Here is a 24,862-nt window from a genome sequence, read left to right as displayed (position 1 = left end):
TTGGACAGACATTCTCTTGTACAGTCTTTAGTTCTTTGTGGCTTCTTGTCACCTCTTTCATAACATTCAGTCTCTTGAGATAAACCCTGACCACTTCATCCTATGTCTCCCTCAGACTTCTTCCTTTGCTTGTCCCTTCCCACTTGGATTACTTAGCACTTCTCTCAATATCACCCTTCCTAGTTTTTCTCTGTTCATTTGGCTTTTCTAATAAAGGCACAAGGTCTCAAATTTTAGGAAGGTAGCAATTAGTATTGATTACATTGTCATCAATACTTGACTAGTACTCATTTTATGATTCCTGAAAGAATGAAAAAAAGAGCTGACCTAGACAGCATTTGAATTCAAACTGTAGAGCTAAGAGAAATGCTGTTCTATATTTAAGAGATGAGGAATTATGTACATTATTTACATTATTTACATTATAATATCGATGGATATTTGTCCTCATCTTGTTTGTTGTTAACACGTTTCGGCTGATATACCCTCCAGCCTTCTTCAGGTGTCTTGCGGAAATTTCGAACCTGGTTTCTCATTCCTAAGGTATTTTTCGATATTGTTGTTGTTATCATTATTATTATTATTATTATTATTATTATTATTATTATTATTAATATCATCATCATCATCGTTGTTGTTGTTGTTCAGGTCACTACTTGGAATCGAACTCAGAATCTTGGGGTTAGTAGCCCGTGCTCTTCACCACTATGTCATATGCCCACAAGCATATGGCGTAGTGGTTAAGAATGCAGGTATATTGGGCTTCGTATATGTGTACCCCAGCTTCACTTTGATGGCATGTGCTGTTCTCTCTCACTCATTAATAATAATAGTAAAGTATGGAAGTGTGTATGGGTATATCAATGACGAGATAAACACTTGGTTGAACTTTATTCTTGTGACCTACTTAAGTACTTCTGTTGTTTTTTATCATTCCTTATCTGAGAATCTTATTCAATATATATATAAAATTGAACTCATTGTCTTATAAGTATTTTGTTTGGTTAATACTTAGCATTGGGGTGCAAAATTATTTTGCTGTTTAATATCTTCTTTAACCCTTTACTTTTCATATTATTCTATCAAATGTAATGCTTATGTATTAACATTGTTTTCAGTTTATCGTCCTTATCTCTCAGCTTTGAGATTTTGATGATGTGGTTTTATATTTTCAGAATGACTTCATAGGATAGGTGTGAGAGGCCCAGTCTGGTCAATTTGAACATAAAACTCATAGAGTATTTGAGCCAGATATGGCCTATTTGAATACTAGAGGGTTAAACCAAACTTAGTTCATCATCATCATCATCATCATCGTTAATGTCTGCTTTCCATGCTCGCATGGGTTGAACGATTTGACTGAGGACTGGCAAACCAGATGGCTGCACCAGCCTCCAATCTGATCTGGCAGAGTTTCTACAGCTGGATGCCCTTCCTGACACCAACCATTCCAAGAGTGTAGTGGGTGCTTTTACATGCCACCGCCACGAGGGCCAGTCAGGCAGTACTGGCAACGGTCACACTCAAATGGTGTTTTTTATGTGCCATCTGCACAGGAGCCAGTCCAGCGGCACTAGCAACATCCTCGCTTGAATGTTTTTTCACATGCCACTGGCACAAGTGCCAGTAAGGCGATGCTGGTGACGATCACGCTCGAATGGTGGTTTTTATGTGCCTGAAATTCTAAGAACAACCAATTTCCTTTTGTTGTTGATTTAAATTGTATCTAATTCACTGCTGTCTGATTTTTTTTTTTTTGTTTTATGGTTATTGAGCCATTGGTTGAAGAATGAAAGATTTGCATTGTCCCATGGGTGATGTGCAGTGTCTGTGGCCAAGACACTTAACACTGTCTTGCTAGCTGAGATCATTGAGATGTAATAAGTTCCATATGAGTTACTATGATGTAGTTGTAGATCTGTGCTACGAACTGTTTGGCGTTTTTTGTGAGTGTTCTTTTACTTGTTTCAGTCATTGGACTGCAACCATGCTGGAGCACTACAATAAATGAGATTAGTCAAATAAATCAACCCTGGCATTTATGTTATGTCTGTTAATTATTTTATTGTTGCTGACCTGCTAAATTATGAGGACATAAGCAAACTGATACTTTTTGTCAAGAGGCGAGGGAGACAAACACTAAGGTGTACACTTAGACACACACATGCACCCGAGGTAACACACACACACACAGGTATATTTATTTATTTTTTTTTTATTTGATTCAGTCATTTGACTGTGGCCATGCTGGAACACCACCTTTAGTCAAACAAATCGACGCCAGGACTTATTCTTTTGTAATCCTAGTACTCATTCTATCGGTCTCTTTTGCTGAACCACTAAGTTACAGGGACGTAAACACAACACACCAACATCAGTTGTCAAGTGGTGGTGGTGGTGGGGGTGCAAACACAGACACACAAACATATACTTACATATATGTGTGATGAGCTTCTTTCAGTTTCTGCCTACCAAATCCACTCACAAGGCTTTGGTCGGCCCGAGGCTATAGTAGAAGACACTTGACCAAGGTGTCTCACAGTGGGACTGAACCCAGAACCATGTGGTTGGAAAGCAAGCTTCTTACCACACAGCCACTCCTTCGCCTATATGTGTACACATCCACAATCACTGATACACCCATATGCACATGTTAAAAATCTAAAACTCAAGATAAAAACCAATCAGGGTTTTTTTTTTCTTTAAAGGCTTAGTTGGAAGGAGCAGATGTCTGAGATTAGCAGAGAGGAAGTTGTACTTAGGACTGAAGACCTGGCATGATTGCTTGCAACAAACTGGTGATTGCTAAAGGCACCCAAATACCATGTATCAGCATTAAGCTGGATCACAGATTCAGTTCTTTCTGTCTAAAACTCAGTTATTAAAGTACACATAATTGGATGAGGTACACATAAGTACACATAATTGGATCAATCAATCAATTGGATCAAAGTACACATAATTGGATCAATCATAATGAAAAGTGAATTCCAGCGTCTTGTTAAGGACAGGGCTGATTTCAATAAATTCTGCCTAAAATTTTATCAAAGTCAGAATTAGTGGTTCGTTAGGGAACATTAGTCATCAGTGAAATTGATTTGTTTCAGATGTTGAAATTTTATAAAAATCCTATTCCAAAGCTAGCATGGAATTATATAAATAGAAAATAAATGTAAGGTAAACAACAGCAACAACTAAAAAAAAAACAGGGAAGGGGTTTGTTTGTTTGGCTGTTTGCTGTTATTTATTTATTTTTTTTACCTTACAACCAAATCTTGTCATTACAATATTGAAATTAATTGAATAATTAATTATTTAATTAATTAAGATAGTTTCTAGAAAACTTGTTGTTGTTGTTGGTGGTGGTGGTGGTGGCAGCATAGGAGAAGGTGGTATTTATTATAGATTCATGTAAACTGAAAGTGGTTGTTATATAAGAAAAACAGAGAAAGAGAGAAATGTTAATTGTAGTGGGTGGGGTGTGAATAAGGTAGTGATTGTATTAGTCGGTGGGTGGGGATTGTGGCTTGAGAGGATACAAAGAGGAGGGAAGAAGTAGATGAATATCAGGGAGGAGTTATACAGAATTTTATAAAATCACACATTTTTCTTCTTTAAAACGTGTATTAGAAGTTGATGCTCCCCCCACCTCCACCATTCACTCATTGTGTCTCAAATAATACATAGTTTATGTGAACACTTGTTGGGAGCTTTTGGTGAAAAATATTCTACTAAGACTAATTATAATGTCCCCTGTGGAATACATATGTGTCTTGTTACAGAGATGTAGGCTCCGAGAAAGTTAATTTCATGTTGAATATTTTGGAGTAGTTTCCCCTTGAAAGATAGTTTTTTTTAAAATCTAGCTACATATAATAATGTGTTTTTTGGGACATTTTGCTCACTCTGGATAGTTGTGTATCTAACCTCACATTGTGCATAAGAAATTAATTAAAGTGTGTTCTTGTGTTGCCATAGTTTTAACAATTTTATATATATGTATGTTTGTGGAGCACTAAGTCTAATTGCAAGATACCCTGTTGTGTATGTGTGTGTGTGTGAGAAAACATGAGATGAAGTACTGAAAAATGACCTCTGGAAGCTGAACCTTTCAGGCAAGATGACAAAAGACCAGGATACCTGGCGCCTGGCCGTACTCAAGAAGATCCATACCCCACAACAGAAGTGTTAAGACCGATCCTGTTGGTGGTGTAAAGCACTCTTGGTAATGCCACGTAAACCGTCCATACAGTGCCATATAAAAGGACCTGTGTAGTACCATGTAAAATCACCCAACCCACTCTGTAAAGTGGTTGGTGTTAGGAAGGGCATCCAGCTCTAGAAACTATGCTGGAGTCTGATGCAGCTTGCCAGCTCTGGTCAAACCATCCAACCCATGGACAACAGACATTAAATGATGATGATGATTCTACTGTCCATTTTTCTTTGCTTACCACCTGCATTGCTCAAATAATTAATATAACCTTAACATCAGATTCACAATTCCTCATAGCTGGGGGCCATGTGTCATACACTCCCTACAAAATTGAGGCTTGTGCTATTTAACATCAACCCAAGACAAATCAAAGGAGAATAAGGTCCCATCACCTTCAAATGAAATCTGAACAAATTTCTTCAAGTGTTATCAGATACTTGGATACATCTCAGTCAACAGCATGTCCCAACTTGAATGGCCCATGATACCACAAAACCTGTCTTTAAAATGACTTAATAGGCCCTATTTAGTTAGGCATGACATGGTCAAGACTTTGGCCAAGACATATCTAAATTATCTTAAGTTATATGGGTCAGAATTTGTTGAGGCAGATCTTCTGCTGCTGGATGTCCTTTCTGTCTCCAATCCTCATCCATTTCTAAGCAGGGCAATATTTTTTCAGGGTAGGACATTCTTCAACTTATTTGCAATTATTGCACAATGTCAGTGCAAGGAGACACAGACACACACACACACACACACACACACACACACACACACATTCATATGTATATATTCAATGAGCTTCTTTCATTTTCCATCTCCCAAATCTACTCACTAGGTTTGGTTGTTCTGGCGCTGTTATAGATGACAATTGCCCATGGTGACACATAGTGGGACTAAACCAAACACCATGTGGTTGCACAATGGCACCACATAATTACAAAGCAAACTTCTTAACCACATAGTTACCAAGTTATTGTGGAATTAATTTTTTCACTACACAATTTTGCCTCTTACCGAAGCAGTTGCAGAAGAAAGAAATTATATAATGAGGACAAATTATAGATAAACAAATTTAAATAAAACTATATTGATATAGCGGCAGAGTGGAAAAGATTACTTTTAACTATGAACTTCATTGCTGTGTTTCACGTTATTTCTTTTAATTAGTGTTATGGTATTGATACTCTTTTAAATGGTTTCAGTTATTGGACTGTAGCCAAGCTGGGGCAATACATTCAAGGGTTTAGTCGATGATATTGACCTCAGTACTTATTTGACACATGTAATGATTTTATAGATCTCTAATTATTGAATCATTGTTATGCTTTTAACATCAGATCAGTTTATGATAGACATAAACATAGACAGATATATATATATACATAATCATATTTAATAATAATTAGATATTCTTAATAACTATATTTATATACATGACATCGGATGTAGCATGCAAGAGAGACGTTTGCGCTGGTATGGTCATGTACTTACACGGCAGAGTGTAAGTGCCCTGAGAGAAATGCTGGACATAAGAAGCATTGGATGTGGCATGCAAGAGAGACGTCTGCGCTGGTATGGTCATGTACTACGGATGGAATTGAAGAAGTGCCACTCCCAAACAGCTGAAGGAATCCGGGGTAGAGGATACCCAGGAAGACATGGGAAGAGGTAGTCAAGCATGACCTTTAAACATTGGGCCTCACAGAGGCAGTGATGAAAGACCGAGACCTCTGGAGATATTCTGTGACTGTGAAGACCCAACAAATAACATGAGTTCATGGCTGTTACCTGCACCAGCTTCACATAGCTGCCCCAGCCCTTCCAAAGTACCTTGGATCGCAGGATGGCCTGCTGTGCTTACCTTGGATCGTAGGGTGACCTGCTGTTCTTGAGGAGACCTATTGAGTCAAGTACATCAACATCAAAATAAAAATCAAATGGAAATTGTAGTTGTGATACCTGTGCCAGTGGCATGTAAAAAGCACCATCTGAACGTGGCCAATGCCAGCGCCCCCCTTGACTGGCTTCTGTGCTGGTGGCACGTTAAAAGTACCAACCGATTGTGGCCGTTTCCAGCCTCCCCTGGCACCTGTGCCGGTGGCATGTAAAAAGCACCCACTACACTCATGGAATGGTTGGCATTAGGAAGAGCATTCAACTGTAGAAACACTGCCAGATCAGACTAAAGCCTGGTGCAGCCTCCTGGCTTCCCAGACCCCGGTTAAACCGTCCAACCTATGCCAACATGAGAAACGGACATTAAACGATGATGATGATAATGTTAAATCAAATATTTTGAAGTCACACTCAAACTTTTGTAATGTAATCAGAAATAGACTCAGTGTGACATAGTGCATTCAAAGTTTGGCCTTTTGTATTACAGGTATGGACTGTAAGCAAGCTGACACAGTACCTTCAAAGTTTTAGTCAATGACTATTGACTTCAATTTTTATTACACTTAGGCTCTGATTTTATAACTCTCTCATTATTTGAACTATTAAGTTATGTTTTTAACACCAGATCCATTTATAACAGTAAATATAAACACAGACGTAAACGCAGACAGAAATGCACATATATATTATATTTAATAGTAAGGTAGTGAGCTGCCTGAAATGTTAGCACGCCGGGTGAAATGCTCAGCAGTATTTCATCTGTTGCTACGTTCTGACTTCAAATTCCGCCGAGGTCGACTTTGCCTTTCTTCCTTTCGGGGTCGATAAATTAAGTAACAGTTATGTACTAGAGTCTATGAAATCGACTTAATCCCTTTGTCTGTCCTTGTTTGTCCCCTTTATGTTTAGCCCCTTGTGGTCAATAAAGAAATAATATTATATTTAATAGTAATTATATATTCCTAAGACTATGTATATGCATGATGTAAAATTAATTGTTTTGAAGTCACAATCAAACTTATTTAATGTATTCTAAAACAGAATTACTGTGACGCAGTGTGTTAAAGGTTAGTGATTTGAATTACTGGTACAATCCATTTGACAGTCTTTCACATAATTTCTCTCAACCCATTTTCATCTGCACCTGAGTCTGTGGTGGAAGATAGCTGCACAAAGGTGCTATGGTACAGAAGCATTGAACTGGGCCACTTGTGATTGTGAAGCAAATTCCTTAGTCATTCAGCTATGCTCGCACTCACATATACTTACTAGTACACAAACACACACATACATCACAAGCACACATGCGTGCACACACACACACACATGCACACACACACAACATGTAAATGCTATTTGCATATACATACACTCATGTTAAGTATTAGGTTTGTTTAAATTTTCTGTGAGAGAACATTATTTCTTAGTGGTAGACATTCTTGCTCTGTGTATGTCTATATAAATGCAGTAAAGGTATGTATATATGTATGAATGTGTAGTCTATATATTTCTATTAATATATATTCATACACACACACACACACACACACACACACACACACACACATATCTGTATATAATATATATATATATATATATATATTTATGCATATACATATATATCTATATCTACCTACCTACCTATCTATCTATCTATCTATCTATCTGTCTGTCTGTCTGTCTGTTTGTCTATCTATCTATCTGTCTGTCTGTCTGTTTGTCTATCTATCTATCTGTCTGTCTGTCTGTCTGTCTGTTTGTCTATCTATCTATCTATCTACCTTTCTAACTACACTCACACATAGACCTATCTATCCGTAAACTTATATAAATGTATATCTTCTACAGATATTAGAAAGAGTAGTAAATAAAAACATCATCTGAATCCCTCAGTAATACGCTCAAGAATCTTTGTTCAGAACTGCAAATGCTTTATGGCATTATCTAATGAAAGATAAATCTCTCCCGTGATATTATAGGCAAAGCATTGCAAGTATCACCCCAAGCAATCTCTTATACATTTACAACAGCTTTATTACCTGAAGCACATTAATTTATGGTGTCTTGCTGAAATATGCTGCCAAATGTTAGCAACCAGAATTGAACTTAGCGTCTGTGAGATGATAATTCAATACCTTTATTCACCTGGCCATTTCAACTCTTTGATGTGAACTTAGTTTGTTCAGATTTCAGTATGCGTTAATTACTCTATGCATTCCACAATTTCCAGTTCTCTTTATATCTGCTATTCTAGATTATCTATTTTCAGGTCAGCTTTATTACCTCTGTCTTAGCAAAGGTGGCGGTATTGTTTTCAGTCATGTTTGTTTGTTTGTCTGTGGACAAGATATCTCAAGAACCTATGGATGGATTTGGATGAAACTTTCAGCGACGTTTTTCCTCATGACTGGCACAAACTGATTAGATTTTGGGAATGATCTGGTACCTGGCAAGGATTCAGGATTTTTTTCCGTTTTTTTTTTTTTTTGTTACTTAATTTTTGAGAGCAGTCAGATTCGTTTTTAGCATTCTCGTTTGTGAGAACAGTCAAGTTTATTTCAGATATTCTCATTCTAAAAAATCATCTCTGGCTAATCATTGAGACGATGTTGGTGTTGCCTTGGCCAGAGCTTTGCACTCTCTGAGTGCTCTTGTTTTTGAATGGTTCTCATTGTTGTTTAGTTCTGAGTCAACTCTGATCAAGCAAATCTAATGATCGAATTTATTCCAGCCATGGCTGTCTCATCTTATTTTCAGCCATAATATCTAGAGTATACTATATTTGAGACTGCAGTGTGTGATTTCAAAGGGCATTTGGCTGTTATTTCTAGTAGGTTAAGATATGGTATTGTCATATAAAGTCTCTCTTGTTGGCTCAGTTTATGCATTGTCATTTTAGAAAAGTTATTATCTATTAAAGCATTTATAATGTAAGTTTAGTATAAAAGAACCTTAACCTCAAAAGGTGAAGTAACAGTTAATGTAGTCAAGCAAGCTGCAATAAAGAAAATATATGAGTATGTGTGTGTGTGTGTGTGTAAATATAACTACATACACACACTCACACATGCATGCATATATACATAATAACACACTAGCATGTGTACATATATGCATTATTTCACTCACACATACATGCACATACACACACCACTCACAGATGAGGAAACTATAGACAGATAGATGGAAACTGAGCAATAATCCATTTTGTGTGTGTGTGTGTGTGTGTGTGTGTATGTAGGTATTTATCTGTGTCTGTATGAACACACACACTTGCACACACAGACACACACACTCACACACACACACACATACATGCAAAGTGGCTGAGTTCCTTTCAAGCGTGGGGTTTCAAGGAGGCAAAGTGGCTGAGTTTCTTTCGAATGTTGGGCCTCGTGGAAGCAACTACCGAGACTTTTGGCATTATGTCATGCTTGAGATGAAGACTCATCAAGCTGAGCAAAATCGCAGTCATGGCAAATACTGGTGTCACGCAAATGGCACCTGTGCCGATGGTGCGTAAAAGCACCCATTACACTCTCAGAGTGGTTGGTATTATGAAGGGTATCCAGCCATAGAAAACCATGCCAAATTAGACTGGAGTCTGGTGCAGCCTTCCAGGTTGCCAGGCCTGGTCAAACCGTCCAACCCATGTCAACATGGACAATAGATGTTAAATGATGATGATACATACATACATACATACGTACACACACACACACCACACACACACACACATACATGCAAAGTGGCTGAGTTCCTTTCAAGCGTGGGGTCTCAAGGAGGCAAAATGGCTGAGTTTCTTTCGAATGTTGGGCCTCGTGGAAGCAACTACCGAGACTTTTGGCATTATGTCATGCTTGAGATGAAGACTCATCAAGCTGAGCAAAATCGCAGTCATGGCAAATACTGGTGTCACGCAAATGGCACCTGTGCCGATGGTGCGTAAAAGCACCCATTACACTCTCAGAGTGGTTGGTATTATGAAGGGTATCCAGCCATAGAAAACCATGCCAAATTAGACTGGAGTCTGGTGCAGCCTTCCAGGTTGCCAGGCCTGGTCAAACCGTCCAACCCATGTCAACATGGACAATAGATGTTAAATGATGATGATACATACATACATACATACATACGTACACACACACACACACACACACACACAATTAAAATTAATCAAAGGACATATTTGCATATATATATATACATACATACACACACATAAACATTCATACAAACACACACACCACATCACACTCAGAGACAAGCACATTTCAAAAGTTTAATTGTTACTTCAAACTATTGATTTTATATCATGCATGTATATATGTAGCCATTAAGAATATCTAATTATTATTAAATATAATATATAAATGTGTGCATCCAACTATATTTATGTCTGTGTTTATATTTACTGTTGTAAATTGGCCTGACGTTAAAACCATAACTTAACAGTTCAATAATTAGAGATCTATAAAATCACTACCTGTCTGAAATAAATACTGAGGTCAATATCCATTGACTGACACCTTTGAAGGCACCGCCTCAGCTTGGCTACAGTCCAATAACTGAAAACATTTAAAAGACCATCAATGCAATAATATTTATTAAAAGAAATAAAGCAAAACACAAACAATGAAGTTGGTAGTTAAAAATAATCATTCCCACACTTCCACCGAATCAATAAAGTTTTAATTTTGTTCATTCATTTGTGAGTTATCCTCATTATATAATTTCTTTCCTTTTTTTAACTGCTTTGGTTGTAGGTGAAATTGTGTGTGGTTAAGGACTTTGATTCATCGAAAAAAAAAAAATGAATGAAAAAATTAAATGGTACTATTGTGCAACCACCTGATTTCAGGTTCAATCCCACTGTAGTGTTGCTACTTGGGCAAGTGTCTTCTCCTATAGTTTTGGGACACCAATGTTTTGTAAGTGAATTTGGTAGACAGAAACTGTGTGGAAGCCTGTTGTGTATGTGTATATATATATATGTGTGTGTGTGTATTTTGTGTGTGAGTGAAGACATGTGGCTTACTGGTTAGGGTATTTACCTTGTGATCGTAAGGTCGTGAGTTCAATTCCTGGCAATGCGTTGTGTCCTTGAGCAAGACACTTTATTTCATATTGCTCCAGTTCACTCAGCTGGCAAAAGTGAGTAGTGCCTGTATTTCATTTTAAAGGGCCAGCCTTGTCACATTCTGTGTCACACTGAATCTCCCTAGAACTATGTCAAGGTTTCACATGTCTGTGGAGTACTCTGCCACTTGCACATTAATTTTACGAGCAGGTTGTTCCATTGATTGGATCAACTGGAACCCTTGTCGCTGTAATAGATGGAGTCATAGCTTATGTGTGTGTGTATGTATCCACCTCATTGACACACACACACTTGGCTACTGGTGTTGGTTTATTTATGTCACCATAACTTGGCAGTTTAGCAAAAGAGACTGATAGAATAAATGCCAGACTTTAAAAGTAAGTACTAGGGTTGATCTGCTTAGCTAAAACCCTTCAAAATGGTACCCCACCTTAGCTGCAGTTCAGTGACTAAAGCAAGTAAAAGATAAAAAAGAATCCAGAAGTTTGTGAGTGAAATTTGGTTGACGAAAATTTGTATGGAACCCCATTGAAGGAACTATATCTGTCTTTCAAGTGTTGGACTTAACCTGTTGCTTGGTTTGACCCTGGTATGACTTCCGGTCCCTGTGTAACTTTAGTGGGGTCTACCCTGTTGCAAGCATTCAGGCCAGTCCTCTTGTCTATGCCTACCTTCATTCTATCCTTCTACCAGCCTTAGAAGTCCCTAGCATTGTCAGCAGCACTGTCTGTCCTCATTGTTGACTTATCTAACAAAATCACCTTGAACGCCCTAACCGACCAGTCCGTCAGGCGTCCATTTGACACTGCTGGTTACAGCATGCTCTCCACTTCTCTCTGGATCGCACCTTTCTCATCCATGTGATCCCAATCACCCTCCTGAAATCATAACTCCACCATCGTGGAGGCCTTCCAAGTGGCTGTTTCTGCTCGCGCGGGTATCACTCGACAACTGCGCGGTCCACTGATTATCTAACAAAATAAAAATTTAAAAACAATACTGGTATGAACCTAACTCCTCTCCTTGGTATTTTCATCCTCTCTTTTTTATTACCTCTTTGTGTGTGTGTGTGGGGGGGGGGGTTCTTGAATGACTTCTATTTTAGCTTTGGTTCATGGTTGACTGTCTAACGACAAAAAGAGCATTGAAATGTAAAAATAATTTTCTATGTTAATAATGCGGTCATCCAAATTTACAAACAAGAAAAAAAATATATGAAACAGAAGAGGAAGAAGAGCAAAGCTAACATCAAGAACAATCAGACAAACAAACAAACACATTTTCCAGTTATGTCAGTTTGCATGGCTATGAAAAGCAGCATCAACATCAATACTTTTCTAACAATTAGCACTTAAGAAATTAAGTGATCACCAATCTAAATATAATATTGATTTCATTTCTGACAGAACACAATACCAGCATTTGAATCGATCTGAGCTCACACATTTGTTTTATTAACCCTGAAAGGACAGGGCAGTTAAAAATCGATTTTTGCTGGATTTGAACTCAGATTGTTGGGGATTGAAATGAAATACATTAATGTAATTAGGCCCAGTACTCTATGATTTTTGCACTCAATTCCAGAACATAATATGGTACACCTTTTATTTCTTTGATTTTGTGTGTGTGTGTGTTGGTGGAGGAAGAAGTCTGCTGAAAGGGACTTTGTGCATTGAGACCAATGAAGTCCATATCTTTTATCTTTTACTTGTTTTAGTCATTGGACCACAGCCATGCTGGAGCACCTCTTTGAAGGATTTAGTTGAACACATCGACCCCAGTACTTTTTTTATTTTCAAGTTTTATTCTGCTTATTCTATTGGTCTCTTTTGCCAAACTGCTATGTTCCGAAAATGTAAACAAACCAACATGGGTTGTCAAGTAGTGGTGGTCATCAACAAACATGCACAGGCACACACACTCATGCATGCACACACGCACACGTATATATACATACATGCACAGACATTTAGGCAGAATAGTTGGTGGCGGTTCGTTTTCCATGGGTTTGCAAACGAGATTTGATTTCTTAACCACACAACCATACCTGCACCTCTTTCAATAATGAGTGAGTGTGTGTATGTATGTATGTATATATGTTGTGTGTGCATTGGTGGCTGTGTGTTTGTGTGTCTAGATGTATGTGTGCAATATGAATGAAGTTGTAAAGACAGTATAGTTTACCTAAGTTTAATCTGGTGAACTATCAAAATCCCACTTGTAAAAATATTGCTTATATAGCATCCTGTACGGGAATGGTAGTAAAGAATAACATAAAATAGCAGGAGCTCAGTGGGAAAGAAGGTGAGGATCAGAATGGCATGAAATTAGACAGCTCATAACTAAATTATAATGACACTGAACATACACGATAAAATACTGAATATATACCTTGAAATATAATAAAATAGATTAATATAACAGGTGTGTAAACATATATGCAAAGATATATATATAAATTATGTGACAAATTGTTTGAAAATACTATGTGAAAGTAATAGGAACATACTCTTCCGGATTTTGCTGGAAACTGTTGATGAAGTGTCAGTCATCAGAATTAGGTATGAATGTTAGATATATAATCATCATCATTGTTTTAATGTTTGTTTTTTTATACTTAAAAATGAAATCTTAGTCATGGCCAATTTTGTGTCGCATATCTGGCACCTGTGCAGGTGGCATGTAAAAAGCACCCTTCAAACCTTAGGCCTCATGGAGACAGTGACAAGTGACCGAGACCTACAGCAATATACCATGGTTGAGAAGACCTCTCAAGCCAAGTGAGATTGTAGTTATGGTTGATGCTGGTGTTTTGTAACTGGCACCTGTGCTGGTGGCACATAAAAAGCACCCGCTACACTCTCGGAGTGGTTGGCATTAGGAAGGGCATCCAGCTGTAGAAACCATGCCAAATCAAACTGGAATCTGGTGCAGCTCCCAAGCATACCAGTTTTCAGTCAAACTGTCCAACCCATGCTAGCATGGAAAATGGATGTTAAATGATGATGATGGATGTATGTATGTATGTATGTATCAGATGATAGTACATTGGGGCAGTTTCTTTGGTTGGATGTGCTTCCTCATGCCAAACTTCATTTGTCTGCAAGTGAGATTATAATTTCCTTATCTATCAGACAACAAACAGCCTGTGATGTTGGTTACATGGAGAGATGGCAGTAAATGATAGCCTTTTGTTTACAGTCAGTGAAAACACACAAAGATAACAGAAAATGTGAATTCAATAACACAAATACACACATGCACACACACACACACACACACACACACACAGATGCACACAACATATATGATAGGGTTCTTTCAGTTTCTGTGTACCAAATCCACTCACAATTCTTTGGTCAGCCTGGGACTGTAGTAGAAGAGTAGCACTGTGTTCCCAAGGTGATGCAGTGAGACTGAACCCAAAACCACATGGCTGTGATGCAAACCTGTTAACCACACAGCCATTTCTGCATCCACACACACACACACACACACACACACACTGACCAACAGTCATACTATAATTGACCCTTGTTTATTTAGCCTGAAACTAGCTATGCAAGGACATTTCATTTATTAATAATCCTCTCCATTATAGGCACAAAGCTGAAATTTTAGGGGTGCATTTAAGTTGATTACATCAACCCCAGTACTTGACTAATACTTATTTTATCGACTCCGAAAGAATGAAAGGCAAAGTTGACCTTGAACTCAATGTAAAGATGATGAAATGCTTATTTCTTTACTACCCACAAGGGGCTAAACACGGAGAGGACAAACAAGGACAGACAAACGTATTAAGTTGATTATATCGACTTATTCAATCGACCCCGAAAGAATGAAAAGCAAAGTTGACCTCGGCGGAATTTGAACTCAGAATGTAGTGGCAGATGAAATACCACTAAGCATTCTGCCCGTTCTGCTAACGATTCTTCCAGCTCACCGCCATTTTTCATTTCTTAATAATATAATTTGTTTGATTTCAGTTATAAAACAAGTTGGTTCAAAGCCAATACGCTGTTTCAGAATGACTAGGTGTAGATCATGGGCAGTTAAATTTAAGGTTTATATTCAAAGCTTACGATTGAATAATATGTCCAAATCCTAACAAGTATTTCAGTCAAATGAATTACACCTCAGTGTATTTATATTTTCAAGAAGATATATAATATTATGAAATGAAATTGAATGTTGAACATAATGTTATGAAACAGGTATATTGTATATATATTTGACCTTCTATTGCATTGTTACTTATTACATTTAGTATATCAAGCATTGTGACACAAGGAAAGTTAGGTCTGAAAGTATATTTAATGAGTTTAACTCGAACTTATGATGTAAGTTCAAAAGCATCATATTAAATTAATGCAAATCTGCTTTACTTTAAAATTTGAAGTCAAGAACTATTTATTATTTTAAAGAAAAGAAAATCCATCTGAAACAAGGGTGTCAATAATTAAATTTATTATACAGACTTCAAGTGTTCAAAGTTTTGGCTTGCAATATAAAAGAATTAATTGTATGCTTGTAAAGGTGTGTTTTTAAGATAAGAAAATGATATATTGCATTAAGTAATGAGAAGATGAACTGATGTTAAAAATTAGGTAAGAAACAGAAATTGAAAATACCAAAGATCTGTATATTATATCAAAAAGGGTATCTAATTCATTATGAAAGTTCTATATATTTCAATTTAGATAAGACAGATAGCATATGTCAAATATTCTTCACAACTGCAACAGTTCATATATTAAATCATTGACTTCACATATAATGATCCAAATCTACTTTTGTGGGGAGGTGAGGATACCATGAGTAAAAATACTCTCTTAGGAAGTTTATGTTTTTTGCTATCTTACAAATGGTTTTCAGTGAAGACAACCCCTTATGTGTGCAGCTAGAGATTGGTTCTTTTGAGGAAAGCTAGATCTTATATACCACAGAAAAACAGGGTGAACAGCATTTGTTTAAATGTTTGTGTGGTTTGAGGTAACAAATCAATTTCCATTCAATGTTATGGCTTGCTTCTTTTTAATCTGTTTAAGGGATCATATATAATTCAGACAAGTTAATGTCTTTACTTATGAGCAGGTACCAGAATGTTCTATGTATTGGTTAATCCTATAGAAAATCTTGATGTAGTCTTGTATTAACTATTGTGCTCCAAACAGTACCTTTGAAAATTCAACTATAATCAAGTGACTATTGAGTCAGACGCATGCAGTTTCAAAGATGTACATACATATTGGATGAATTATAGAGTTTTGTTTAGCTCATAATTCATAAGAATTGTGAAAAATTTGGTATGGTCAAAAAAGAAACTTTTATAATGTTCTTATTTATTAAAAATTTTATGATATTGTAGATGTAGGTGTGGCTCTGTGGTAAATAGCTTGCTTACAAACCACATGGTTCCAGGTTCAGTCCCACTGTGTGGCACCATGGGCAAGCGTCTTCTACTATAGCCTCATGCTGACCAAAGCCTTGTGAGTGGATTTGGTAGACAGAAACTGAAAGAAGCCCGTTGTATATATGTATATATATATATATATGTGTGTGTGTGTATGTTTGTGTGTCTGTGTTTGTCCCCCCAACATCGCTTCACAACCGATGCTGGTGTGTTTACATCCCTGTAACTTAGTGGTTTGGCGAAAGAGACCGATAGAATAAGTACTAGGCTTACAAAGAATAAATCCTGGGGTTGATTTGCTTGACTAAAGATGGTGCTCCAGCATGGCCACAGTCACATGACTTAAACAAATAAAAGAGTAAATACCAGACATCTGAGCATGGTGTGGTATAGTCCATCCAGCTGGGGAACACATATGCCATAGAAACCGGGAAACCGGTTAGGGTGTCAGCACCATGATCGTAAGATTGTGGTTTCAATTCCTGGACCGGGCGACATGTGTTCTTGAGCAAAACACTTCATTTCACGTTGCTCCAGTCCACTCAGCTGGCAAAAATTAGTAACGCTGCAATGGACTAGCGTCCCGTCCAGCTCGGGAACACATACGCCATAGAAACCGGGAAACCGGGCTCTGAACCTGGTTAGGCTTTAAAAAGGTGCATTTATTTTTTTTTTACACAAAACATTATTGGAGAGTCGATGTATGTTGTGCATAACATATCTGATTTTCTGCATGTTAGAGAATTCTGAATTTTGCAAGTTGAACATATCAAAATATTTCAATATCATAATGTTAGATTCAGTTGTTATTCAGTTGAGCTAACCAAAAAAACATATGAAGGTCCTTTCTGAATCCCTTAATATTGTGTTTATGTATCTTTCTACATATAACAAAACTGTTTGCACTGTATAAATGTCCGAGAACATGTGAGAACTTGGCATGTAAGCAAGTAAGGTTATTTTGTTTCTCAATGTTGCTCCGATGCCTGTAGCAAATGGAATGTTTGAATGTTTCTGCTTTCATATACAATTGTCAAAGAATAATGCTTGCCTTGACTTGTAGAATTATATTGATTTCAGAATCAGTGATGGGTGAAAAAGTTTTTTATGAAAGAATGAATACATCATACAAACATATGTACAAACAGCCTTAATTCAGGACAAACTTATGTCTCAGTGACATAATATGATATAATATATAATAAATATGATATATATTATATGTAACCTACAAATACATAACATGTTATATTATATATTATTTGCATACACAGATATACATGCACTCATACACATGTATGTAATACAAATAACTATTAGGAAGTAATTGTTTTTGGCTACAGATTATCTCATATGATTCTCTTTGAGGAATTTCATCTCTTATAACTGCATCTTATATATCTTGTATATGTTGTATAAATGTATATGTGTTTTATATATGCGTGTGTATGTGTGTGTGTTATATGCTGAACATGTGAACCAATTCTACTTTTCACTCTGAGCGAGAGGCCCTTTGTCACCAGTAGAGGTAGGAGCTATCTGAACTTTGCCCAGGCTATTCTTATTCTAGTGGCAATGCTCTCTGAGCATCCACTCCCACTACAGACTTGGTCACCTAGGTAGCGGAAGCTATATATATATAAATATATATATATATATATATAATATATATATATATACATATATATTTCTTTACTACCCACAAGGGGCTAAACACAGAGGAGACAAACAAGGACAGACAAACGGATTAAGTCGATTACATCGACCCCAGTGCGTAACTGGTACTTAATTTATCGACCCCGGAAGGATGAAAGGCAAAGTCGACCTCGGCGGAATTTGAACTTGGAACGTAACGGCAGACGAAATACAGCAACGCATTTTGCCCGGCATGCTAACGTTTCTGCCAGCTCGCCGCCTTTATATATATATATATATATATATACATATAGTGGAGGTGCGTGGCTTAGTGGTTAGGGTGTCAGCATCATGATCGTAAGATTGTGATTTTGATTCCTGGACTGGGCGAAGCATTGTGTTCTTGAGCAAAACACTTCATTTCATGTTGATCCAGTCCACTCAGCTGGCAAAAATGAGTAACGCTGCAATGGACTGGCATCCTGTCCAGCTGGGGAACACATATGCCATTGAAACTGAGAAACCGGGCCCTTGAATCTGGCTAGGCTTTATAAGGGCACATTTATTTATATATATATATATAGATATATATAGATATATATCCTAATTTTGAATGCATCTACAACAAACGACATTTCCAACTCAGCCTTAGAATAACACAAACACACATGCAAATATTTAAAATGATACACTCAAGAGATTCCCAAGAATATATTAAAAACCAGTCCCAATCACTGCTATAATCCATAACCAGTCACTTTTAGGTCACTTGACCATTTAACATTCTACTACTATAATGGCACTCCCGCATTCTCCTCCTCCTCTTCTTCCTCCTTGTCCCTGCCAAGAATTTACAATAACCTCAAACTCACAAGAGTAAACAAGAGAGACAGAGACAGGCAGAAACAAAGAAAATGCCCCTTGTATTTGAATGTTATGCAAATAACTTTTCTTTAAATTTTCCCCAAATTGAATTGTTTTCCATACTGACAGTTGGAAAAGTCTTAATGACTGAAACCGATACTGAAATGTTTTTTATAAAATTATTTTAGCATTTTCTACCTTGACTTTTTTTTCCACACACACACACACATACACACACACACACACACAAACACGCATAAATATATATATATATGTATATATCAACATCACAATCAAGGAATGGCCATAATAGGCCATTCACCCACTAGAAATAACAGCCAAAGCTTCAACCGCAAAATAACATTAATTCCGCAAACCAGGAGAAAATTAAAAAAACATTTACCCTGTAATTTCTTATACGATGCACCGTTTCATCTATGTTTAATGGTAAACTAACCTGATAAATTAAATCAAGCCAATCTTCCATAGGCCGATAGATTCGTCAGTAAGAACAGCCAGATCCGAGCAGATATTATCACGAGGCACCTCTATCCCTGCCTCGGCAATATCTAACCTAAAATTTTCAAATCATCGCACTCGCACCAAATTTGGCGCGAGTGCGATGATTTGAAAATTTTAGGTTAGATATTGCCGAGGCAGGGATAGAGGTGCCTCGTGATAATATCTGCTCGGATCTGGCTGTTCTTACTGACGAATCTATCGGCCTATGGAAGATTGGCTTGATTTAATTTAATCAGGTTAGTTTACCATTAAACAATAGATGAAACGGTGCATCGTATAAGAAATTACAGGGTAAATGTTTTTTTAATTTTCTCCTGGTTTGCGGAATTAATGTTATTTTGCGGTTGAAGCTTTGGCTGTTATTTCTAGTGGGTGAATGGCCTATTATGGCCATTCCTTGATTGTGATGTTGAACTTATAAATGGTCTATGACTATTTAATTTTTTCCCACTAGGCCGCTGGTGGCAAATAAATTCTACGAAATTTTTTGCCACCCTATATTGATTAATTATATATGTATATATATAATTTAAAAATAGGATAAAATCTTCATAAGAATTTATCAAGTAGTTAGCGTGAAAAACCTCATAAGAGAAAAAAGCCCTCAATTTTTTTCCCTTTAAATTTATTTATTTATATTATATAGAGGGCACTCTTATACTTAGCGTGTGACATCTATGTGTAATAGTGCCCTCTATATAATATATATATATATATATATATATATATACAGAGAGAGAGAGAGAGAGAATGGTTGTGCCCCAGCATGACCACAGCTTTAAAGTTGAAACAAGATATAAAGAGTTATATATATGCAAATGCCCGTTTTTTTTTTTGTTAGATAAGATCTTTGTTATTTATAGCTGTTCTAGAAATGTCTCTTCTTCATTGTCTGAATTAATCATTTGTGATTCTGTTAAATCTTGAAGGTCTTCAAATGTGACAGGTCTCATAACTTTGCAATAAATTCTGGATGTCAATCAAACATTCAATCATCTTCTTCAAGTATATCCTCCTCCTCATCGTCATCATCATCATCATCATCAGCAGCAGCAGCACTACTATCATTCTAATGTACACTTTTCTTATGCTTACATGGATCAGGTAGAATTTGTTGATGGAGATTTTTTTCTGAGGGCAAAACAACCTTCCTGCTACCATCCTTCAGTTGTTCCCAAGCAACATAATATTTCTCCATGATTGGATATGATTTTATGGATGATTGGTTCTAATTATATTGTTTGTAAGATGGTCTGTCTGTTTGTCAGAGAGAGAGGGGAGAGAGAGAGAGAGAGCTATATGCATTCTTCAACCCTTTAATATTAAGATTATTCTGTCAAGTGTAAGGCTTTTTTATTCACATTTTAAAAAATTAATTTACTCTTTTTTCCTTTACTTGTATCAGTCATTTGACTGTGGCCATGCTGGGGCACTGCCTTTAGTCGAGCAAATCAACCCAAGGACTTACTCTTTGTAAGCCTAGTACTTATTTCATTTGGTCTCTTTTGTCAAACCACTAAGTTACAGGGACGTAAACACCACCAGCATCAGTTGTCAAGCAATGTTGGGGGGGCAAACACAGACACACAAACATATACACACACACACATATTATATATATATATACGATGGGTTTCTTTCAGTTTCCATCTACCAAATCCACTCACAAGGCTTTGGTCGGCCCAAGGCTATAGTAGAAGACATAGTGGGTCTGAACCTGGAACCATGTGGTTGGTAAGCAAGCTACTTACCACACAGCCACTCCTGCGCCTATGCATTATCTTGTAGCTTTGAGGTTTCAATGATGTGATTGTTTCTTCTTCAGAATGACATTGTTGGGTAGGTGTAAGATATCAGATCTGGCCAGTTTAAACATAAATCAAGTAGAATATTTGGGCCAGATGTGGCCTGTTCAAATATCAAAGGGTTTATCACCTATTAAAGTGTTACCCAAAAAAACACCTTAGAGTATGTTTAGTTCCATCTGCTCCTGAAGGAATTTGTTTTTGTTTTGTTTTGTTTTTTGCTGCATATTTACTATAAATTTACATTGTACTCTTTGTCTTTGTCACTTTCTCTCTCTCTCTCTCTCTCATACCCCCACATATACACAAACACATGTGTTTACCTGCTAATGAGTTACCCAGGAAATACTTTAGGTTACACTGACTTGTTCCTCGTTCGTTCACAGTTATGTTACTCCCTTTCTCTGTCTGTCTGTATGTCTATCACCCTCTGTGTCACATATTTACCATGTCTTCCATTCTGTTGCCATATACACACACATTATAAATGAACCATAGTTTGAAGCATCTTCATTAGTCAGTAATGTGTTATTATGCATTATTTATCATCCATTAATTTCTGCTTGTGTTTTCTGTCTTCCAGGGAATACCATTAGTAATGTTGTCATGATAATCCCACCCGTGTTTCTGGCTGTATTGGCATTGAGGCAGAAACTCGAGATGAGGTTGCTGATGTGTAACATTAGTCTGCTAAGTAAGTAAATTACTTCTTTTATCTTTGTATCTCTTTCTTCTTTCACTCTTTACATTTCATTTTAACTTTTTTTTATTACCCTTTCATTTTTTTTTCTTTACTCTGTCACTCTTACCTCATCTCTTACCCAATGTCTCTTAAATTTACCTTGCTACTTTTTACCCTCTTACTTTCACCCTCTTTATTTTCCCCTTCTCTTTTACTCTGTCACTTTTACCCAATGCTTTTTACCCCTTCACTTTATACCCTTTCTCTTTTATCACCTCTCTCTTACTCTATCAGTTTTACTTTTCTCTTCTACCCTTTCACTTTTCCCACTTCTTTTATTCTTTTTCTGTTTCTCTTTTAACTTTTTTTACTCCATTTTCTTTGCACTTTCTTTTTTACTTAAATTGTTTTTCACTTTATTCACTTTTATTCTATACCATCTGTTCTATCTCTTTTACTCTACCAATTCTTCATAGCCTTCTTTTTCTTCTCTCCATCTGATTTATTCTCATTTTGTTTTTCCTATCTTTTCTACCCCATCACTTTTATGCTACCAACTTTAACTCTTTTTCCTTACTCTTTCTACTTTTTCTAATTTACCTTATCTCTTTTATCTATCTGTTCTATTCTCTCTTTTGATTCTGTCTCCTTAGTTCTATCACCTCCTATTCTATTCTTCTTACTCTATCAGTTTTAGCTCTTTCGCATTTACTGTCTCTTTTCTTCTATTTTATTCTATCACTTTTACTCTTCACCACTTTCACTTTCCTACTTAATCTAGTAATCTTAACTCTTCTCTCACATTTTACTCTCTTATATGTTCTCTGTTACTTTTTTTTATCTTTTCTTCCATGAAAATTGTGAAGGATGATTTTATCATATATATACATAACATGAAATACATAGATGTCCTTCAGCTAACTACAACTCAGTGTTGTTCTTTGTTTTTTTAGGCTAGACAGTATATTCTACTAAGTCAAACTAACTTAGCAATATATACTACACCAACCATGTATAATTGACTCTTCTTATATCAGTCACTGATCAATATCAGCAGCAACAGTTAAGTTAGTGTTATAACATACTTAATGTAATGAGCATCGAAAATCTAATTGGAAATGATTACGTGGTGAGGAAAAGACAGCATTAAATCATCATTGTCGTCGTCATCATCATCATTATTTTATGTTTATTGGTAAGGGTTGGAGACTCAGCAATGCATGTTGACTTCATCTTACTGAGGTATTGATGAGAGAATCAGAGTAAATTTACAAACTTGTACAGACACAGGAGTGGCTGTGTGGTAAGTAGCTTGCTTATGAACCACATGGTTCTGGGTTCAGTCCCACTGCGTGGCACCTTGGGCAAGTGTCTTCTACTATAGCCTTGGGCCAACCAAAGCCTTGTGAGTGGATTTGGTAGACAGAAACTGAAAGAAGCCCATCGTATATATATATGCATGTGTGTGTATATGTTTGTGTGTCTGTGTTTGTCCCCCCCCCCAATATCGCTTGACAACCGATGCTGGTGCGTTTACATCTCTGTAACTTAGCGTTCAGCAAAAGAGACCGATAGAATAAGTACTAGGCTTACAAAGAATAAGTCCTGGGTTCGATTTGCTCGACTAAATGCGGTGCTCCAGCGTGGCCACAGTCAAATGACTGAAACAATAAAAAAAAGGGCAAAAGAGTAGTTGGAATTGAAAATTAGTATATGTTAGAATATAAATTACTTTGAGGCATTCTTTGCATAAAAAATAACAGTTAAGTTAATATTAACATGTTTAATGCAATGAACTGCAAAATGTTAATCAAGAATAATTAAATGGTAATAAAATGACAACACTAGCTCCATGACTAATATAAATTTAGTAATTTTGGCAAGTATGGGAGAAAACTCTGAGCATATTCTGTCTTAGAACTTCTCAGTGAGGCATTACTGTACATACTGAGGCATTGAATAGAGAATCAATACATAAATGTTCCATATTGGACAGTGGTAGGTGAGAAAATGAGCATATCTAAAACAAAAAAAAGTGTGAAAGACAAAGATCATCCTTGGTAGAATTTGAACTCAGAACATAAAATGTTGGAAGAAATACTGTGAAGCATTTTGTCTGACACACTAATGACTCTGCCAGCCTTCTACCTTAAGATGTTAATCTATAAGAAGCTTTTCTACTATAGATACAAGGCCTGAAACTTAAGAGGTGGGGGCTCATTGATTACATCAACCCCAGTTTGCAACTAGTACTTTGTTGACCTTAAGCAGATGAAAGGCAAAGTTGACCATGGAAGAATTTGAACTCAGAACATAGCAGCAGACGAAATGCTGCTAAGTATTTTGTTTGGGGTGCCAACTATTCTGCCAGCTTGCCACCTTAATCTGTATGTTAATCTGTAATATTAATCTACACGTTAATCTATAATATTTGTTTCAAATTATGGAACAAGGCTAGCAATTTTAGAGAAGGAGGTACATTGATTACATTGACCCCAGTGCTTAACTGGTACTTATTTTATTCATCTCTAAAAAGGATGAAAGGTGAAGTTGACCCTGGTGGAATTTGAACTCATTATGGAAAGGGTCAAAAGAAACGCTGTGAAACATTTTGTCTGACAAGCTAATGATTGTGCCAGCTTGTAACCATAAGGTTTTAATCTATGATAATAATTTTTGTATGAGCCAATGAGGAAGTCTACATATTTACTTAAACTGC

General features: G+C 36.6%; 1 protein-coding gene across 2 annotated transcripts in view; it reads left to right on the top strand.

The window, feature by feature from the left end:
• Positions 1-24,862, top strand: part of LOC115216707 (alkaline ceramidase 3) — a 343,156-nt gene that overhangs the window by 173,051 nt on the left and 145,243 nt on the right. The window contains exons 1-3 of one of the 2 annotated variants that reach the window (XM_036506853.1): positions 4,934-4,938; positions 7,268-7,270; positions 22,045-22,155. In XM_036506853.1, the coding sequence (XP_036362746.1) occupies positions 22,068-22,155 (88 nt within the window). In that variant the 5' untranslated portion in view covers positions 4,934-4,938; positions 7,268-7,270; positions 22,045-22,067. Of the gene's footprint in view, positions 1-4,933; positions 4,939-7,267; positions 7,271-22,044; positions 22,156-24,862 lie in introns of those variants that run through there. The other variant, XM_029786241.2, reaches the window with a different exon arrangement.

Source organism: Octopus sinensis, linkage group LG10 (assembly GCF_006345805.1).
Source record: "Octopus sinensis linkage group LG10, ASM634580v1, whole genome shotgun sequence".
Lineage (NCBI taxonomy): Eukaryota > Metazoa > Mollusca > Cephalopoda > Octopoda > Octopodidae > Octopus > Octopus sinensis.
Note: the sequence above shows the minus strand (reverse complement) of the source record. Positions and strands in the feature narration are given on the sequence as shown.